This window comes from Rhinatrema bivittatum, chromosome 11 (genome assembly GCF_901001135.1).
Source record: "Rhinatrema bivittatum chromosome 11, aRhiBiv1.1, whole genome shotgun sequence".
Lineage (NCBI taxonomy): Eukaryota > Metazoa > Chordata > Amphibia > Gymnophiona > Rhinatrematidae > Rhinatrema > Rhinatrema bivittatum.
This window is the reverse complement of record NC_042625.1, coordinates 102,664,856-102,685,826: the sequence shown is the minus strand read 5'-3', so window position 1 is coordinate 102,685,826 and position 20,971 is coordinate 102,664,856. Positions and strand designations below refer to the sequence as shown.

Here is a 20,971-nt window from a genome sequence, read left to right as displayed (position 1 = left end):
CGCCGTGCCGAGACCATGGCCACCAAGAATACCAACCTTTAGCGTCAATCCTTAAGGGTGGCAATGGCGAAGAGGTTTCAAAGGTGCCGCACACAACGCCTTAAGAACAATATTCAATTCTAAGACGGGCACGCTGTCGAAACAGATGGCGCAACTGCTTCGCCCCCCGAAGGAAACGTACCACATCCGGATGCGCCGCACATCGAAGCTCCATGCACCCGACCACGGAAGGACCTAACGCCGCCACTTGAACCCTCAAGGAACTACAGGAAAGCCCTTTGGACAATCCGTCCTGAAGAAACAGCAGTATGTCCGGGATAGCCGCCCAGGTAGGCACTACGCTGCGCTCCAAACACCAAGACTCAAAAAGTCTCCACACTCGCACATAAGCCATGGACGTAGACTTCTTACGGGAACGCAAAAGTGTAGATACGACCGACTCAGCATACCCCTTCGATCTCAACCGCTGCCTCTCAAAAGCCATGCCGCTAGACAAAAGCAATGAACCAGGTCGAAACAAACGGGCCCCTGATGCAGGAGGTCCGGAAGAAACTGAAAACAAAGCGGCCCCTCGACCGCTAGATTCAGTAGATCCGCGAACCACGCACTCCTTGGCCATTCTGGGGCGACCATGATCACATGCGCGGGTGCTTCTCTATTCGACGCAGCACCCTTCCTATGAGCGGCCACGAGGGAACCACGTTATAGTAACACAATCCATCGGCCACGGTACCCACCTGCACGTCTACTCCTTCCGCCGACATCTCCCGGCGGCGAGCAAAAAACCGTGGAGCTTTTGCATTCTTGAATGTAAACCATCAGGTCTACCGCTGGAGTGCTCCACCGATCGCAGACGAGCCGGAATGCTTCTTCCGCGAGCTCCCACTCCCGGGATCCAACCAATGGCGACTGAGGAAAATCCGCCTGGACGTTTTCTAATCCTGGCTAATGTGGGAGGCCGCAATACTGCTCAGGTGGGCTTCACGCCCCATATCATCAACGACCGAGCTTAGGCCGCTACCGGCTGACTCCGGGTTCCCCCCCTGCTGATGATGTAAGCTACCGTGGTCGCATGGTCCGACAGAATCCTGACCGAACCGACTGCGGACGAGCGGGAGAAAATTCAACAGAGCCAGGCCGCACCGCTCGAGTTTCCAACCGGACTGATGGACCACGACACCTCCCGAGCCGACCCAAGTTCCCTGAACTGCCTGCCCGAGACAGACCGCTCCCCAACCGAGCAGGCTGGCGTCCGTGGTAACCACCGTCCACGATGGAGTTTCCAACGAAACCCCTCGACTCAAGTTGGCCTGGGCAGAGCCCACCACGGCAAGCTGTCTCTGGGGTCCTGGGTCAATGGCAAGCTGAGGAAAAATTCCTCCGAGACGGGGCGCCAGCGGGAGAGCAACGCGGACTGCAAGGGACGCATATGCGCAAACGCCCATGGAACTAACTCTAGCGTGGAGTTCATAGAGCCCAATTACCTGTAAATAATCCCATACTACTGGTATCGGTTTGCGTAACAACCTTTGAATCTGACCCTGCAATTTTAAGATTCGATCCTGTGTTAAGGTCACCGTACCTCGACACGTGTCGAACACAGCTCCCAATATTCCAGGGATTGCGACGGAACCAGATGGCTCTTGGCTACATTGACCCACCCAGCCCAGCGAGCGTAACAGATGTAGAACCTGCTGGATCGCCAGATGACAAAGCTTCCTCGACTTGGCCCGAATCAGCCAATCGTCCAAGTATGGATGCACCAACAGCCCCCTCTTTCGCGGAGCCTCGCTGCCACCACCACCCATAATCTTGGTGAACGTGCGCGGAAGCCGTTGCCAGGCCAAATGGCAACGCCTGAAACTGTAATGCTGCTCCATTACCGCAAACCGGAGAAACCGTTGGTGGCTCCTGCCGAATGCCAATGTGAAGGTACGCCTCCGTGAGATCCAACGAAGCCAGAAAACTCCCATTTCCTTACCGACGCGATTACGGACCGTAAGGTTTCCATCCGAAAACGAGTACCCTTAGACACTTGTTGACACTCTTCAGATCGAGAAATAGGACAGAACGTTCCCTCCTTCTTGGGAACCACGAAAAAATGGAATACCCGGCCCTGCCGGAGCTCGCCGGGGGGGGACCGGTACTATGGCCCCTGAGATCGCGCAGCCAAGCCAGAGTCGCCCCCACCGCTCGACGTTCTCTGAAAACCCGCAAGGGGGACACCAGAAGCACTGAGGCGGGCGGTTGCGAAAATTCTAACGCGTAGCCGTGTCTTATCACCATCTAGTACCCACTGATCCGACGTGATTCTGGTCCATTCCTCGTAAAACCGGCATAACCTGCCTCCAATCTTGGGAACGGAGGGGACAGGAAGGACCGGCCTCACATCATTGCGCTGGCTTACCGCCCTGCGCAGCCTGACCGGCTCCCGGGACGGCCGAAACGACGCCCACGAAAGGACTGAGAATACGATTGCTGGCACGTCGCGCTGTGACGGAACGCTGAGTTCGAAACCTCGAGCCGGTCTCGGTCTATACGACCGCCCGAAAACGAGGACGAGAGGCCGGAGGCCCCCCCCGGTAACGATGTCTATCCTCCGGTAGACGGTGACCTTATTCTCACCCAAGGATTCAATTAGGTCCTCCAACTCCTTGCCAACAGCAACTTCCCCTTAAAGGGAAGGGAACCCAACCTAGCCTTGAGGTGCCAATCCGCCGCCCAATGGCGGAAGCCATAGGCAGCCGCCAGCGCCGCCAACCGCGGGGGAGACCATGGTCCTTGTGGGCAATGCGCAGAGATCATAAAGGCATCCGCACTATAGGCGATGACCGCTTCTAACCGACTTGCCTGCCTCGCCTCGTCCGAAGACAGGGATTCACTGGCCAAAGCTGCTGTGCCCAGCGAAAGCCCAGCTCTCAACGAAAAATTACTACAAATCGCTGCAACGGCATTCCCAATGCCGAAACCTCAAAAAATCGCTTCAGCGCACTTCAACTTCCTATTCCTGGATATCCTTAAGCGCCGAACCCTCCTGTCACCGGGATAGTGTCTTTGTTCGTTACCGCTGCCACCGCGGAATCAATCCTTGGCAGGCGCAAAGCTTCCATAACGTCCTCAGGCAGAGGATATAACTTATCCATGGCTTTAGCAACTTTTAGGCCCAAATCCGGAGTATCCCACTCCTTAAAAGTAAATCTGAGGCCGAAAAGTGCAGCCGGGAACGCCGAAGACGGACCCGGAGCCCCAGGACGACCGGATCCGTCTGTCCAAGACGAGATTCCACCTGGGGAGGCGGAATTCCCAGCTCCCCCAGATTTCCAGAATGAGGGGTCCTAACTCCTCCTTATGGAATAACCTGACCACTTCGGGTCATCCCCCTCCGTTCCATGGGGTCTACTCCGGAACCCTTGGCTCCCGGCTCTTCATCGCCCTCAACCCCCCCTCGGGGGCTGGGATGGGAAAATCCAGATCCTCCTCTGGCTCCTCAGACCTCCGAGGAGGAGTTTTGAGAAACTCCGGCTCCCCAGAGCGTAGGGTCGGGCCTGAGCCGGCCCTTCCTCCCCCGGACCGGGTTTCCCTCACCTTCTCTGCAGGAGCCCCAGACTCCGAGGCCGGGGTCCCCCTGCGGATCTTTTTCTAGCCAGACGTCTGGCTTTAAAAAGCCTTATGCATCAGTAAAACAAATTGAGAATTAAAGGAGGAGTCCGATGACCCTCCTCCTCACCCCCTTCCCCGGGGGAATACCCTGAACCATAGACCCTGCCGGCCTGTCCCCCCCCTCAGGGCCCCGTTGGGGGGACAAACGCGGTGGATCCACGAACTCTCCTGTGCCGCGCCTTCCCGCGCTGATCTCGGCTGCCCGCGCCGAGAAAATGGCCGCCGTCCCCGCCGAAAATGGGGACAAAATGGCGGCCGCCCCCGGCTGTGCCGAAGACGACCGCTCCGAAAACGAAGAAGGAAGAAGAAACCGCGGCGGAAGCCCCAATGCGCGACTGCCTACCCCTTCGGGTCCCCGGAGCTGCCGTCGACACCCCCTCTCCGCCGCCCACGCACCCGGAGCACAGGCTGTCTCTAGACAGCCGCGCTACCACGGACCCGCAGGCCCTGCAGGCAGCCTGCCTGGGCATGAAGAACCTCGCAGAGAAGACAGGAAGCCCGAAGAAAAAAGTAAGTTTCCCCGAAACCTCCCGGGATCGCCGAGCTCCAGCCCCCTTAGAAGGAGTAAGCCAAACAGTACCAGGCGCACACACACCGAATAACTTTTTTTTTTTTTTAAACCACAAATAAAGAAAACTTTACCTCGGATCCGGAGCCGGCTGGGGGGAGTGAGCCGGGACTCCCGGTATTACCCCCAGTCCTGTAAGTGCCGGTACTTGGGGCTCCCCCACTCCTCGGCTGCCTCAACCAGGGGGAATGGTCCCCTCAGGACCCTACCGTCCCCTGGGAGGCGGGGACTGGGACCAGCAGGCAAGCCTCTGCGGTCCTCCCCTCCGAAAGTACAACACCTACCTGCCAGTGACAAATTTCTTATTTTATCTAATATTTTTTTTTTTCCCCCAACACCTAACTTTAGGCTGGTTTTGCACCCTCTCCACCTGCTGGAGACAGAAGAATACTGCCAGACTGTAGGTGGCACCAGCCTAGATATAGGCGGAGTTTTTGTTTGTAAACCTCTGTCTCCATCTGCTAGAGGGGGGGCAAAACCCAGGAGTCTGGACTGATCCTGGTACGTACAGGGAATGGCATATTTTGAAGCTTAGTAAATCTATTAGACTGTAAACCCTCTGGGGTAGGGAAATATCTGAAATATCTAAAAGCAACTCGCCTTGATCTATCAATGAAATTCATGAGCTAAATAAATGAATAAAAAGAAGTGAGATACTTCAGTTTTTTCAAAGAAACCAAGTAGAGACACCATGAAGTTAGCAAGTAGCTCATTTAAAACAAATCAAAGAAAATTCTCTCTCACTCAGCGCATAGTTAAGCTCTGGAATTCATTGCCAGAGGATGTGGTTACAGCAGTTACGGTAACTAGGTTTAAAAAAGCTTTGGATAGATTCCAAGAGGATAAATCCATAAACTGCTATGACAGTAATTAATAAGCAATAGTAGCTTGTGATCTATTTAATGTCTGGGTACTTGCCAAGTTCTTGTGACTTAGATTGGCCACTGTTGGAAACAGGATACTGGGCTTGATGGACCCTTAGTCTGACCCAGTATGTTCTTATATTCCCTGCTTTCCAAAAAAGGGGGAAGATGTTACACACCTCAAGCATTAATAAGCCCTTGCATTTCATTCCTGTCCTTGTGAATTGGCCCCTCTTTTCACTCCCTGCCACTCTCCTGTTTTCTGCACCTTTAGCAAAGTTCCACTTACATTTTGGCTTATTGGCATGAGCTGAACGAATATTTTGTGTTAACATAAGCAGCCTCTGTTCCCGTGCATCATGGAGTCGAAGATACATCTCTCTCCAAGATTCAAACTCTTCAGCCTTCTCGTTCTTAAAATCCCGCTGACAGTGTTGCATCCATAGTCGATCTGTATCCTCAACTAACACCTGAAACAGAGCAAGTCAGTTACAAGCAAGGCAGCCTCCAAACACAATGCACAGGAAGCACAAAGGAACCAAGCACAAGACAGAGCAGCAAAAGACGGAAGTCGTAAGGTGTATAAGAATATTTTCTTCATTACCACTGGGGACTGAAACATACACACAGAATCAAAAATGCCTCCATGCTTGCTCAAGCCAAGAACTGCTCCAAACTGGTTACATCACTGCAGTCACCTTTCAGGGGAACGGATTCCAGGGTTCCTCTCAGATGGTTATTTATTACAATGCAACTAGGAACACTGGGATCACTACTGGATCAAATCCAATGCTCCTTTCCAACAGTATTTATGTAACATAAAGTAAAAAAAAACTCCCAAAAGTTAGGCAAGAAATTACCCTTTTTTAGGTCAGAATAGAAGGTGCAAAATATGACATCATCAGAAACTCTAATTGAATCAAAACAGCATGCAATGACAGTGTGACGGGGAAGGCAGAGCCGATGGGCTTACCTTGAACATTGGCCTATGAGTCAGTTGTAGCTCCCACTGATGTGGGTGCTCATAGGCCCTTAGTCTCAGTGAAACACTTTTGACATGTCACACAAGAAGTCATTATCCATGTTCTCCTAAGTTTATTTTTGATCATAGACAGCTTTTAACAAGTATAACATTATAACATGATATTTGTGTTAAAACCTTGTAGTTGTTAATATTGACAGTTGGATGCTATAAGCTAGACAAAGATACTGAGCTATAAGGTTGAAGAACATTTTGAACTGATATGAGGTTAGCTGACATTCCATCTATGTTTAAATCTTTTTATTATTAGTAGTATTAACAAACCAAACAAACATTAGGTCAATAACTCCAGAGCAGAAGTACATAGAACAAAAATAGTTTTGCTCCTGAACACAGTAGGTGCAGAGTAAACTTTGTCAAGATAATAGTAAAGCAGAAACCCCTTACTCCCCACCACCCTAGACCCAGAGCTATAATGCGAGTCCAACATCAACTGTGAATTGTCCATCAATAGGTATTAGAAATGCCCATCAACAGGTATTAGAAAACTTGACTTTGAACACGTGGCAACAAGGAATCTAAATATGAAACTCATCAAACTTCGATAAGACTGAAATAATCATACTGGATAGAAAGAACAACGCTCCTCAACTACCACCACTCAACCTAATGAACCAAAACATGGCTATCTCTCCGGTCAATCATGCACGCAATCTTGGAGTCATAATTGACAAGGAACTTTTCTTCAAGAACCACATCACAACTAAAATCAAGACGGATATCACAAACTCCTAACACTATGTCAATTAAACCTTTTCCTCTCCCCCAACGACTTCAGATCAGTCCTTCAAACTACTCATCTTCTCCAACCTGGACTACTGTAACTCCCCTACCATTCAACTTACCTCTTAACACCATCCGACCACTCCAAATCCTACAAAACGCATCTGCAAGAATACTCACTGGATCTAAAAACATGATCAATACTCCTACACATATCACTACACTGGCTCCCAATAAAATTTAGGATAGAATATAAAATACTATCCATACTACATAAAATATACGAAAACAAAAGAAAATTATTACTTACTGCTAATTTTCGTTCCTGTAGTACCATGATCAGTCCAGACAGTGGGTTATGTCCCCAATCCAGCAGATGGAGTCAGCACAAGCTTCGAGGGGGCGTAACCATATATACCACTACCCCCTCCTACAGGAGTTCAGTATCGAGTATATCAAAGCCCGAGTAGACCAACCTCCTCTGGATCAAGTTTATATAGACAGAGCAACAAGCCAATGGAACTTCAGAGCTTAACTGCAAACATCCTACCAACCTGGTAGGGAGCTGTGCAAACAGTGTAAATAACAAACCGTGAAAGAACACAGAACAACTGCCATAATTTGCCAGAAGTCGGAAAAACGTAGAAAGGAAGCCGAGCAGGAGTAAGGAAACAAACGCGGTGGGCGTTCTGGACTGATCCATGGTACTACAGGAACGAAAATTAGCAGGTAAGTAATAATTTTCTTTTCCCTGACGTACCTGGATCAGTCCAGACAGTGGGATTGTACCCAAGCTTCCCTAAATCGGGTGGGGTCCTGCGAGGCCTGCTCGGAGAAACCTGCTCGCCAAAGTGTCCCGAAACTGAAGAGGCGAGGTGCAGGCGATAGTGCCTCGAGAACGTGTGTAACGACTTCCAGGTTGCTGCTCGACAAATTCTTGGGCAGAGACCGAACGAGCCTCCACCCAGGAGGCCGCCTGAGAGCGTGTGGAATGCGCTATAATACCGGGTGGGGGAGTTCCGCCCCGCCCCAATGTAAGAAGCGACAATGGCCTTCCTTCAGCCATCTGGCAATGGTCGTCTTCGAGGCCTGAGACCCTTTCTTAGGGCCTGACCAAGTACGAAGAGATGGTCAGAGGTCCGGAACTCATTAGATAGAGGCGCAGGGTGCGCTTGACATCCAAGAGTCGGCGGGCCTTCGGCTCGCCGGAGAGAAGAAACGGCAATTCCACCGACTGGTTCAGATGGAACGCCGAAACCACTTTATGGAAGAAAAGAGGGAACGGTACGAAGTGAAACTCCAAAGTCTGTGAATCGCAGATAAAGGCTCTCTACACGACAGAGCCTGCAGTTCCGAAATGCGACGAGCGGAACAGATGGCCACGAGAAACACAGTCTTGAGAGTGATATCCTTAATCGTTGCACTACGCAGTGGTTCGAAAGGTGGTCCCGACAGGGAGCGAAGCACCAGGTTAAGACTCCAGGAAGGACAAGGGTCCCGTAACAGGGGTCGCAGATGTTTGACACCCTTGAGGAATCGAGCAATGTCCAGGTGCTGGAGCAGAGAGCTGCCATAGCGCCGAAGTGACCCTAGGGCGGCCACCTGAACCCGGAGCGAATTGTAGGCGAGCCCTTTATCCACCCCCCGCTTGGAGAAACTGAAGGATCTGGGGAACCGAAGCCCTCGTGGGTCTCGTGTCCTGGCTGGTACACCACACCTCGAAAACCTTCCAGACTCGAACATAGGCCACCGATGTCGACGTCTTCCGCCCTGCAACAGCGTCGAGACTACCGCCTCCGGGTAGCCCCGGCGCCGGAGGCGACGCCCTCTCAAAAGCCAGGCCGCAAGACAGAAGAGTTCTGCCTGATCGAAAAATACCGGGCCCTGATGTAGGAGACGGGGGAGGTGTCCTAGTCTGATTGGACCGTCGATCACCAGCTGGAGCAGATCCGCAAACCAGGGTCGCCTGGGCCACTCTGGAGCGACGAAGATCACAGTCCCCTGATGACCTTCTATTCTGCGGAGGATTCTGCCCACCAGTGGCCACGGTGGGAAGGCGTAGAGTAGAAGATGTGGCAGCCACGGGAGCACTAGTGCATCCACTCCCTCCGCGCCGCGCTCTCTTCTGCGACTGAAGAAACGTGGAGCCTTTGCGTTTAGCGCGGACGCCATCAGATCCACGTGGGGAGCCCCCCACCGATGGACAAGTAGCTGCATCGCCTCGTTGGAGAGGGACCACTCTCCGGGATCCAGCAGTTGGCGACTTAGGAAGTCCGCCTGGACGTTGTCCACTCCGGCGATGTGTGAGGCCGCCAGACGGACAAGATGGCGCTCTGCCCACTGCATCAACATCGCTGCCATCGAGCGCAACCTGCGGGCTGCGAGTGCCTCCCTGTCGATTGATATAGGCCACGGTGGTAGCGTTGTCCGATAGGATCCTGACCTCCCGGTTCCGAAGAAGCTAGTCTGACCGCTCTGGTCTCCAGACGATGGATTGACCACTTCGACTCCACCGCGGACCACGTTCCCTGCGTGGCCGCTGCGGTCGCCACACTGCTCCCCAGCTGACTAGGCTGGCATCGGTGGTTATCACCACCCAATTTGGCACATCGAGGGACACGCCGCGAGCCCGATTCGACGGGTCCAGCCACCAGCCCAGACTGTTCCTGGCCAGGCTGCAGAAGCGGAAGAAGAACCATCTGGTAGTCCTGCGAAATTGGTTTCCAAGGGGAGAGGAGCGCCCCCTGTAAGGACCTGAGATGTGCAAACGCCCAAGGGACCAGGTCGATGGTGGAGCCCATCACTCCAGGAGCTGCAGGTAGTCCCAAGAGGTGGGATCTGGTTAACGCAGAGAACCGCTGTATGTGATCCCGCAAGGATTGAGCCTTGTCCTGGCGCAGAAAGACTTCGCCCAGTCGGGTGTCGAAGGTCGCCCCCAAAAAATCCAAGCGCTGCGAGGGCACGAGGGAAGCTCTTGGAGAAGTTCACTACCCATCCCAGGGAAATGCAGAAACTGTATACCCTGGTCACCGCTGCTTGCCCGTGGTTGAAGGACTTCGCCCGGATGAGCCATCGTCCAGATAAGGATGGACCAGAATGCCCCTCCTTCGAAGGGCGCAAGCAAGACTACCATGATCTTGGTGAAGGTACGCGGGCACCGTCGCCAATCCAAACGGGAGAGCTGTGAACTGAAAATGCTGATCCAGGATCTTGAAACGGAGGGAAAGCGGTGATGGTCTGGGCGGATGGGAATGTGTAGGTAGGCCTCCGTTAGATCCAGGGAGCGAGGAAACTCCCCCGATGCACCGCCACAATCACTGACCGTAGCGTTTCCATGCGGAACCGGACCACCCGGACGGGACTTGTTGTCTTCTTTTTAGGTCTAAGATGGCCGGAAGGATCCGTCCTTCTTTGGCACGACGAAGTAGATGGAATGTGGCCCGAGCCCACCTCTCCGACGGGCACGGGCACAATAGCGCCTATCTCCCGTAGTCTGTCCAGCGTCAACTGCCACCGCTCTTCTCTTGAGGGCCGAGCCACAGGAAGAGAAGATGAACCTTCCCTTCGGAGGGCGGACAAATTCCAATGCGTAGCCGTGTTTTATGGTATCCAAGACCCACTGGTCTGAGGTGATCCGCGCCCACTCCTTGTGGAAATGCGTCAGCCGGCCCCCAATCCTGGGGACGGAGGAGTGGGCGAGACTGGCATCATTTCTGAGGACTTAGGCGCGGGGTTCCCTGGCCCGGAAGCGGCGTGCGCGGGCCTACGACCGCAAAAGGAGCGCGACCAGGGCTGAGACCTGGAGGCAGAGGACCGGGAGCCTGTCGACCTGTAGCTCCTGTAGCGCCGTTGCGCCCTGGCTCTGGTCCGGGAAGAAGCAAACGCTCTAGATGGACGATATCTATCCTCCGGCAGGCGATGAACAGCGTTTTCCCCCAGGGACTTGATGATCTGGTCCAAGTCCTCCCCCAAAGAGGAAACTTGCCTCTGAAGGGAAGAGAGCCCAGACTCGACTTGGAGGACGTATCCGCCGCCCAATTGCGAAGCCACAGTAGTTGTCGTGCCGCCACTACCGAAACCATGGATCTTGCCAGGACCCGAAAAAGATCGTACGAGGCGTCCGCCCCCGTACCACCCACCACCGCAGCTTCTAGCCTATCCGCCTGGGCGGGCCTCATCGGCTGGCAGATCCTGAGACGTGAGAAGCTGTTGCACCCAGAGAAGGGCTAGCTCTCTGGGCAAGCGAACCTGCACATCACTGCCCCGCATACCCAGTGCGGAGACTTCGAAGACCCTCTTAAGAAAAACTTCCAACTTGCGATCTTGCGTATCTCGTAAGGCCGCACCCTCCCATCACTGGTATAGTCGTCCTCTTCGTGACCGCCGACACCACGGAGTCCACTTTTGGGACCTTGATAAGATCCAGGGAAGTCCTCAGGGAGTGGATACAGCTTCTCCATGGCACGGCTGACCTTCAGGGAAGCCTCCGGTTTTACCCATTCCCTAGTGAGAAGTTGTCGGAACGATTCGTGGATGGGGAAACGCCGAGCCCTCGGTCGAAGTGCCGCCAGGACGTGTCTCCCTTCTTCGAGGAAGTGACGACAGGGGGGCTACTGGAGCGGCGGATCAGGCGGCGGGTCCAGATCCAATTCCTGAATAATCTGTGGGATGAGGTCATCCAGCTCTTCCCTCTGAAAGGGCGTAAGCGTACGCGGGTCGTCCCCCTCAGGCGTGCTGTCCCCTTGGCCCACATCCGGAAGATCCGGTCCATGTGCCGCTGGGCCTGACGCCGCCCCCACTGCGCGGGAGAAGGACGGAACCCGGGTGGAGGATGGGGGGCCCCCGCTCCCGTCGGTCGGGGGGGGCCTTTGTTGATAGGCGACAGCCGTGTATCTTGGCCGGGGGAGGTTCCCGCAGGAGCGTCTAAGCCCTGCAGGTATGCCGTGTGCATAAGCAGAATAAACTCCGGGGAGAACCCCGGTCTGCTCAAGGGGGCTCCAGAGGAAGAGAAACCGTGGTCCCTGACCCTGAGGGCCTTGTTCTGGCAGCAAGGTCGGAGGAGAAACCTCCGCAGATCTCTGTCCTCCCGCGCTGCCTGAGTCTCCTCAGGGCGGCTGAGGGTGTAAAATGGCCGCCGTTCCCACCAAAAAATGGCGGAGTGGCCAGCCCGCGCCGCCCGGGCAAACAGGGAAGAAAAGAAAATTCGCTGAGGGACTGCGAGGTGCCTTCCCCCCCGGAAGGCACCGTGCGCAGATGCCCTCGCGGGAGATCCGGGACCCCGGTTCGCCGCAGGCCGAACAACACGACGGCCGCGGCATCGGGATCTCCTGCAGAAGCCACTCAAAGCTGGCAAGAAAAAAATCAAAGAAAGCCTCGGGGGGGGGGGGGGGGGCGCAAGTGTAAAAAGCGCCGCTGCGGGGGGGGGCCCGGCGGCCTGCACTGCCTGCCGTCCAAACCGGAGATGGTTGCCGCAGGGGGGCCTTCCCGGCCACGCGACCCGCCGGAGAATCCCTCCCTGTCTGCCTCAGCAGCCCACGAGGAGCTGCAAAATGGCCGCGGACGAGGGAGCAATCGCGGGGAGGCCGGCCCCACCGGCTTCCGCGAGGCACTGGTGCTGGGGAGCTGTGGAGAGAAATTAACACCAAATAAACTCTGCAACTTACCCCGTCCCCAATCGACCAGGTCGCAGCACAGAAAGAAAAACAAGACAGAGGGTAAGCCACGCCTCCCCAAAAGTTGAGGACCTTTTTTTTTTTTTTTTTTAAACTTAATTCAAACTTGATCCAGATGAAAAAGCAAGAAGCCAGAGACAAAGTAAGCAAAGGAAAAAGGATATCCTAAACAAACTGGGGGAAGCCCTGATTCCCCTACTCGCATCTGCTGGAGTCAGAAGATACTGAACTCCTGCAGAGGGGGTAGTAGGATATATGGTGACGCCCCTCAAAGCTTGTGCTGACTCCATCTGCTGATTGGGGACATAACCCACTGTCTGGACTGATCCAGGTACGTACAGGGAACTGGCTAAGTTCATCCATAAAATTGCATGCTCCAAACAGAACCCTCAGATCAGCAAATAAAGGGCTATTAAAGATTGCACCTGCTCGTTCTAAACAACTCACCTCAATGCAAGAGAGCAATTTCACTAGGAAGCCCTAAACTCTGGAACACCCTCCCAATCCAACTCAGAACACAAGAAAACTTAAAAACTTTCCAAAAAAGAGCTAAAAATCTGGATGTTTACCAAAGCCACCAACTCACTCAATGACTCCAAAACATCATTCCCCTCCTATTAACACTAGGCAAACTGGTGGACCCAATACAAGACTATATTATAACACAGAACCGAAATATGTATAGATTAACCTATAAACTAAGTTTATAAAAATGATATTTTTCTATGTTAGCAACCATACGAACCTTTTGGAAACTCTGTTAAACATTGAAACTTTGTAAACCGTTGTGATGGGGAAACCAAACGACGGTATATAAAACTCGATAAATAAATAAATATGGAAGCCACGTATCTAGAATCCTTCCTTTCTTATTTGGGTGACGTCTTTTACCGATCATCCGTTCCATAATTTATTTTATTTATCGAGTTTTATATACCATCATTCGGTTCCGCCATCACAACAGTTTACAAGTTTCGATCGGAGACAGACAATTTACATGGGAACTACAAAGATTAGGGTTTAACAGACAGTGAAGTAAGTATGGGGGCAGGTAACTTTAGATGCAGGTATTGGCAAGCTGGGTAAGTTAGCATTCATGGTGTTGGATACTAATTAAAAGACAAACAGCATTTCTCCAGAAGGTAAAAGATGGATCCAGTTCTTGCCTCCAAAAATGCAATATAGCTGAATCACCCATAGATAAATCTGACATCTCCTGTGAGAGAGGAAGTTCCAGCTCCTGAAGTACGTGTAAGATCAGGGGATCCAGCTCTTCCCGTCGGAACAGACGGAGGACCTAGGGGTCATCCCCCTCCACCTGGGTGGCATCGTCCCCCTCATCACCCAAATCATGGGTGAATGTATCCCCCAGGGTCACCGGGTTAGAGTAAGGGATGCGAGAATCCGCCCTTCCCTGACCCATGGAATCCCTCAGGATCTTAGCTGGGCTGGGAGACTGTGAATCCCACTCAGTCTCCGCCTCCATATAAGCTTTATGCAATAATAAAATAAATTTAGATGAAAATGGGTGTTGTCGCTTTAAGGGCCCCCCGGGGGATGGGATGGAGGAGGAGCCGTGTCCGAAGGCAAACCGCGCGGCCTGTGCGGGCTTAGAGCCAGCGGGGACAGCGGAGGAGGGAGATCCTCTCTCTCCTCAGAGAAATCAGCGTCCCTGTCCGAGGCCGCCGCTCCCGCGCTAATCGGGAACGAGCCAGGCCTCTGCCCTTCAACCACGTGAGCGCAGCGCGAAATTTTCGGCCGTGAAATGGCCGCCCCCCCCACGCCGGAACCGATCGTCGCGAAGGCCCCTCGCCCCCGGGAGACACCAGGAGCAGAGGCCTTCGCGGGAGAGCCGGAGCCCTGGCTCTCCATAAGATTTACGAGCAGTCCCTCTCGGCATCGCTGGCAGTCGGGTGGAAGCTCCACCCCCTCCGAAGACCCGGGAGACTGTAGGCAGGCGCGGCTGAGGTAGGAATCCTGGTTAATAAAGAAATTACTAAAATCCAAATCAGATTTAAAATCTCTTTTTTTTTTGGAAAACTAAGTTCTCAGCCCTCGGGGACGGCACTGGGGGGTGGCAGAGGAATTAAGACGTCTCTGAGGGAGGGGGAGAGTGACCGGCCCACCGGTAAATCCTCCCCCTCTTCTCACCAGGCTACTGTTATAACCACTCCGGGTGTTAGCTGTAGGCCAATGCCCTGCCTTGCTGCTGGAAAAACTTCTAAGAAGGTTCAGAAAGAAAGAAAGGAAAAAAAAAAAAAAAGGTATTAGGTTGTTTTTTTTAAATGATCCAGTCAAAATGGTCTTATATCTTTTTTTTTTTTTTTTTATAAACTCAAACCTGATGGGGCAAGTCCCCAGGAATTTTGGAAGATCAGGACCGCAGGTTATGCCTCTCAATCTGCTGGAGTCAGAGAAAATACTGAGGGATGGCAGGTGGCACCCCGGGTTATGTGGGAGGTGCTTTTCAGCTTTTCTCCGACTCCATCTGCTGGAAGGGAGGCATAGCCCAGCAGTCTGGACCTGATCCTGCTACGTACAGGGAACGCCCTCATGTCAGACTCCTCCTGGGAAACCTTTAAGCTCCAGGACCTCAAGGACCTGGGGAATAAGAGGCCGTAGCTCATCTCTTTTAAATAGGCGCACCACGCTGGGATCATCTCCCTCCACAGGAGGGGTATCGGGTCGTCTGCATCTGCCCACCGTGTCGGCCCCCGAGCTCCCTGGGAGCCCTCCTCCCTCGGGTGAGGCTGAGCCATAGGACGCTGTCTAGGCGCCACGCCCCGACTTGGTTTCCCAGGTGGTTCTACAATGTCTCCCGGATCTCTTACCCGCAGAGCGCTTCCGTGCCAGGAAAGCTTCCTGCATTAGGAGGACAAACTCTGTGGAAAACCCCTCCGAGGCCCCCTCTCTCTGCGGGGATTCGCCTGGAGTCACATCGTTATCTCCCCCCCCCCCCCCCCCCCGTGGGGTCCCTCCCTCACCGGTGCCAAAACAGGAGAATCCTCCTCCCCCGAGTCCTCCCTGAGGGAAGGGGCCTCCAGCCCCGGGGCACAATTTGTGCATAAAGAGGCCACGAGTACCACACGCGCGGCCCCATTTGGGAGAACACGGCCCGAATATCACCAAACGATCGCAGCCGCGACACGGGAAAAATTCCAGTCAGCTCAGGGAAAAAAAAATTATGCTCTGAAAAAAAAAAAACCGCGCGCAGCCGCGTCGCTGAAAGGCAACTGAAAAGCAGCCCGATCCCGGCCAAAACGCCTGAGCCACACCGCGGCGAACAGAAAAAAAATAAACTGGTCTAAAACTGTAAACTCACCCCTGCCCTCTGAAAGCAACCCGGAAACCCGGAGCTGAGGGACAAAAAGGCCGACAACCTCCCCACACAGCCTCAGAGGACCCGGTCCCCCCTGTTCAGACCTTCCTTACCTCAGAACCGAAGGCAATCAGCAGACGCTCAGACTCTCAATAAGTTTAACTTTTTTTTTTTTTTAAACTTACTGAGCTTAAAACAGAGGAATCTCTTGCAGGGGTCGAGGGAGCAGCTGCAGCAGCCTCAGTGGTGACTGATCAGGTGCCCCTGGTCGTCACATACCGAACCGTGGTGGGCGAGACCCTGCCACGGACATCCAATCCCCCGGACGCCCGGCTTCCACTGAGGGATGGCCCACGAAGGTGCCCAACACCTCAGGAAGCGACAGCAACTAAAAGAAAAGCTATCTAACTAATTGAAAAACTTAACTAAAGACTGCAGGAGTGCATCTCTGCCATCTGCTGGAGTCAGAGAAATACTGGGGGACTGCAGGTGGCACTCGTGTATATATGGCAGTGCCCAAAGTTTTGGTTCTCTGACTCCATCTGCTGGTAGGGATACACAACCCACTTCTCTGGACTGATCTGGGTATATTCAGCAACAATACTTTTTAATATAGCTTGCAAGGGAAAAAAAAAGGTTAAGAAATAAAAGTTAGAATACTGCCAGCAGTCTCTAGCCCCCAGAGCGAGACCAAGTCCATAAACATGCAGTGAAGATGTGACTAACTATCACTGCCACAGAGTAGGGCCTGAAAATCAGAACTTGAGAATCAGTAGTGAAAGGGAAGGTAAAGCTTGGATTCACCCTGGAGCTGCACTAAATTCCATGCACCCATTCCCCAGTGTTGCTCACTCACATGGTTACACTCCTCGATTCGGTAGAGCTGCTCAGGGGTGCATTTCTCCAGGACTGGCTCCAGCACAGAAAATGGAACACCACCCACTTCATAGATTGCTGCAATCATAGGAAAGAAAGGGCCACTGACAGGTTTAGAAGCACACAAGAGCATATATTCACAAATTTACATGCTGATGCAATATCAAAACACGGAAAACAGGCACTATCCTAACATGCGCTGATCCACCTCTCCGGGGCGCCCAATGCAATATGCAAACTAGGCTGCCGCCGTTAAAAGGAGGCGCTAGAGGAAACTGTGCACCCCTAGGACCTCCACGGCAACAGGTGCCCAGGAGAAGTGGCTGTCAGCGGGTTAGGAAACCAGACGCTTGTTAATTGAGCATCCCTTCACCATGATATTAAGTCGGAGGAACTACAGAAATGAGAACTTACTTATTAATTTCGTTTTCCTTAATGTAGACAGGTGAACTCAGGACCAGTGGGTTATGCTCCCCTGCCAGCAGATGGAGACGGCGCAAGCTGACATCCACAGTATATATGTTCCTGCAGTGACCCCAGTCTGCCAATACTCTCTTCAAAAGCAACTGTGGACAGACTAGCAAAAAACAATTAAAACATTACCATTAGCAATGGTTACATGGAATAGACTTAGTGTTTGGGTACTTGCCAGGTTCTTATGGCCTGGATTGGCCACTGTTGGAAACAGGATGCTGGGCTTGATGGACCCTTGGTCTGACCCAGATTCCAGGTATCCCAAGCCAGGGACTGGATGTACACATACCAGTAATCCCTGGGAACCCAGAGTCCCACTTATGCAGCAGCTGAGGACGGGAAGCTGAGTCCAAGTCCACCTGTCTACACTACGGAAAAGGAAATTATCAGGTAAGTGATTTCTCCATTTCCTAGCATGTAGACAGATGGTCTCAGGACCAATGGGATGGATCAAAGCTAGTCCCCAACAGGGTGGGAGGCTGCCCGCAGTCCAGTCAACACCACACGTGCAAAGGCTGCATCCTCCTGGGCCTGCACATCTAGACGATAAAACCTGGAAAAAGTGTGTAAGGATGACCACGTTGCAGCTCGGCAGATATCGACAGGAGACAACAGACTAACGTCCGCCCATGACACTGCCTGAGCCCTGGAGCAATGAGCCCTAACCCGCGTAGGTAACGGGTTTCCAGCATCCACATAGGCAGCCGTGACCACCTCCTTAATCCAACGAGCTATGATAATCCTCGAAGCTGGAGCACCCTGCTTACTCCCGCCAAGGAAAACAAACAGGCGATCCGGCTTCAAAAAGGTTCAGAAAACTCCAGATGTCTCTTGACATCCAAGGAGCACAAGAGGCGATATTCCTCCCAATCCCTGACCTTATCCAGGGATGGCAAGGAGACAGACTGATTCAAATAAAAGTCTGAGACTACCTTGAGCAAGAAGGATGGAACAGTATGCAGCTGTAATGCCCCCAGAGTCACCCCAGGCAAGATAAGGCCTGCAGCGCAGAAATCCAACACGCAGAACATACAGCCACCAGGAACACAGTCTTTAAGGTCAACAATCTCAAGGAAAGGATAAGCAGCGGTCAGAACATAGGGCCCGCCAAAAAGTCCAGCACAAGGGAACCGGTATCCTTAAGGGAGGTCTAAGATGCTTCACTCCCTTCAAAAAATGGATCACATTAGGGTGAGACAACAATGAATTCAATTCACCTGGCCCCTGAAACAGGTAAAAGCTGCAACCTGCACCTTCAAGGAATTAAGGGCCAATCCTTTATTCAACCCTTGCTGCAAAAAGTCCAAAATGAGTGGGATTTTAACTGAACAAGGAAGAACACCACGCTCCTCACACCAGGCCTCAAAAACTCTCCAAACCCACACATAAGCCAAGGAAATGGAAAACTTGCAAGTGTGGCGAAAGGTGGCAATCACCACAGAAGAAAAACCATAAGACGAACATCATGAAGAACCGCCTGGGCCAGTCCGGTGCCACCAGGAGTACTAGTGACCCATGGCCTTCGATCTTGAGAATTATCCTGCCCAGCAAGGGCCACAGAGAAAAAGGCATAAAGCAATCTATCTTCCAGCCAGACTTGTACGAAAGCATCTAATCCCAGGGACCACGGATCTTTCCTGTGACTGTAGAATTAAGGAACCTTCGCACTGCAAGAAGTCGCCAGCAAGTCTAGGAATAGAAGGTCCCAGCAATCCACAATCAGCTGAAATGCCTCAGCTGACCACACCCACTCTCCTGGGTCCAGACTCTCCCTGCAATGTGAGAGACAGATCATGTGCAGATAGAACAACTGATGGAATGGGCGGAAGGTTATTTCCTGCGACACATGTAGGCCACAGTCATCGCGTTGTCCTACATCACATGAACCGCTTGATCCCGCAGCCTGTGACTGAACTGCAAGCACGCCAGCCATACTGCCCAGGCTTCCAGGTGATTGATGTTCCAGTGGGAGCCTTTGGCTGTTAACTCCAGACAGTGAGCCCCCAACAGAGGAAACTCACATCTGTGGTGAATACCAACCAGGTAGTAGAGGTCAAGGGAACTCCCTTTCCTAGATGATCCTCCTGCAACCACCACTGGAGGGAGGAGCAGATTTCCATTGGCAAATGGAGCTGAACCGCATAGTCCTGAGACTGCGGGTTCCAACGAGACAGCAGCGAGCACTGAAGAGGTCGCATATGCACCCTCGCCCAGAGCACTACTTCCAGGGTTGCCGCCATCAAGCCGAGCACCTGCAGGTAAGGCCACACTGTCAGGTGTATGGTGTGCACCAACTGACACGCTTGAGACATCAATTTCTTTTTCAAATTTATATTTCATTAAGTTTACATATGTTATATGACTGTCAAAAATAGAATACGGATATCTATTACCTTAGAATAATCTAACAAATGAAATTGGATGGTACAGAATTAAAAAAAAGAAAATACAATATAAATTCACCCATTCATTCAATTTTAGCAGCAATATTATACTTTCCAATAGATATCCTATTTACTATGAAATTAGCAGTAAAATTTTGAATATGTGAGCATTCTTAAAGATATATCTAGGAAAATGAGAAGCATAGCCCTCTTACATTTACCATGTGGCAAACCTTTAGCCAACATTACTCCCCACCAAGCTTCTAGAAACACTTAAATCTTCTGGTTCATAATATATGTACCTTTCATTATTTAATCTCAAACATTTACAGGGGTATCTGACTACTATCTGGGCCCCCAACTGTTAGCTAGTTGTTTCATTGCCAAAAATTGTTTCCTTCTACGTTGAGTCACTTTTGCTATATCTGGGAAAATCCAGATCTGATGATCATAAAATTTAACCGTTCTATTACGCAGGAACAATCTAAGAACTGTATCCCTATCTGAGGGAAATACAAATGTTACTAGTACAGTTCCTCTTTTTTCCACGATCTCATCACTGGACGCCTCAAGCAACTCAGTCACGATCAATGGGGATGTTTGTTGATCACTCAGATTATAAGCCAAAATATAATATATTTTTGCAAGAGGAGGGGTAGCTTCTGATGGTATTTTTAGTATTTCATTCATGTATTTTTTTTAATTGGTCTTGTAAAGATGTTAATCTAATCAAGGGGAAATTAATAACTCTTAGATTTAAATATCTAGATTCATTTTCTAATCTTTCAAGATTTTTCATCTGAATCATCTCCCCTTGAATTATATCCGCTTGAACTTTCTGGATTTTGGATACCTTTTGTTCCAACTCCTCCAATTGTGAATTTTTTCAAGTTGTTGTTCTGTTTTTGATATCCGATTGTTCATTTCCATCATGACATTTGTCAACTTTGATATAGTTTTTTCCAAGGTCATAATTGCGGACCAAACAGAGTCCAAACTGATTACTGATTGTTTTTCTAGGATCTTAGTAGGAGTATTGCTGGCTAATTATGTACCCCCGTCAATGCCTTTACTCTTAATTCTTCCTTTTCTCCCCGATTAATTGATGGTATAATATTAACTCCTGTTATTTCAGAAATAGTTCCATTTTCGGAAAAAACATTTTCCCCAGAGCAGGCCGAAAAGGGTGGAGGCTGAGTGAAGTTGGTGAAACAGGTGATTCCAGTTTTTGCTCACTAACTGGATTCACAGTGCTTCCCCTCAGGGGTTCTCTCAAGAGCTGGACTGAAAAAAAAACCTCAAATTTTTATTTGGGAATGGTTTGCTGGGGAGGATATTGCAGTTACCTCCCTCAGCTTGCCCTTCCTTTTAGTGTGTAGCATAGTTATAT

At 51.5% G+C, this 20,971-nt stretch overlaps 1 protein-coding gene across 2 annotated transcripts in view; it reads right to left on the bottom strand.

Moving 5' to 3' along the window:
• The window catches only part of ELOA (elongin A), a 111,285-nt gene that overhangs the window by 52,622 nt on the left and 37,692 nt on the right, over nucleotides 1-20,971 (bottom strand). For both annotated transcript variants that reach the window (XM_029619953.1, XM_029619952.1), the window contains exons 7-8: nucleotides 16,704-16,801; nucleotides 5,381-5,561 (exon numbers count right to left, since the gene is read on the bottom strand). In XM_029619953.1, the coding sequence (XP_029475813.1) occupies nucleotides 5,381-5,561; nucleotides 16,704-16,801 (279 nt within the window). The remainder of the gene's footprint in view (nucleotides 1-5,380; nucleotides 5,562-16,703; nucleotides 16,802-20,971) is intronic.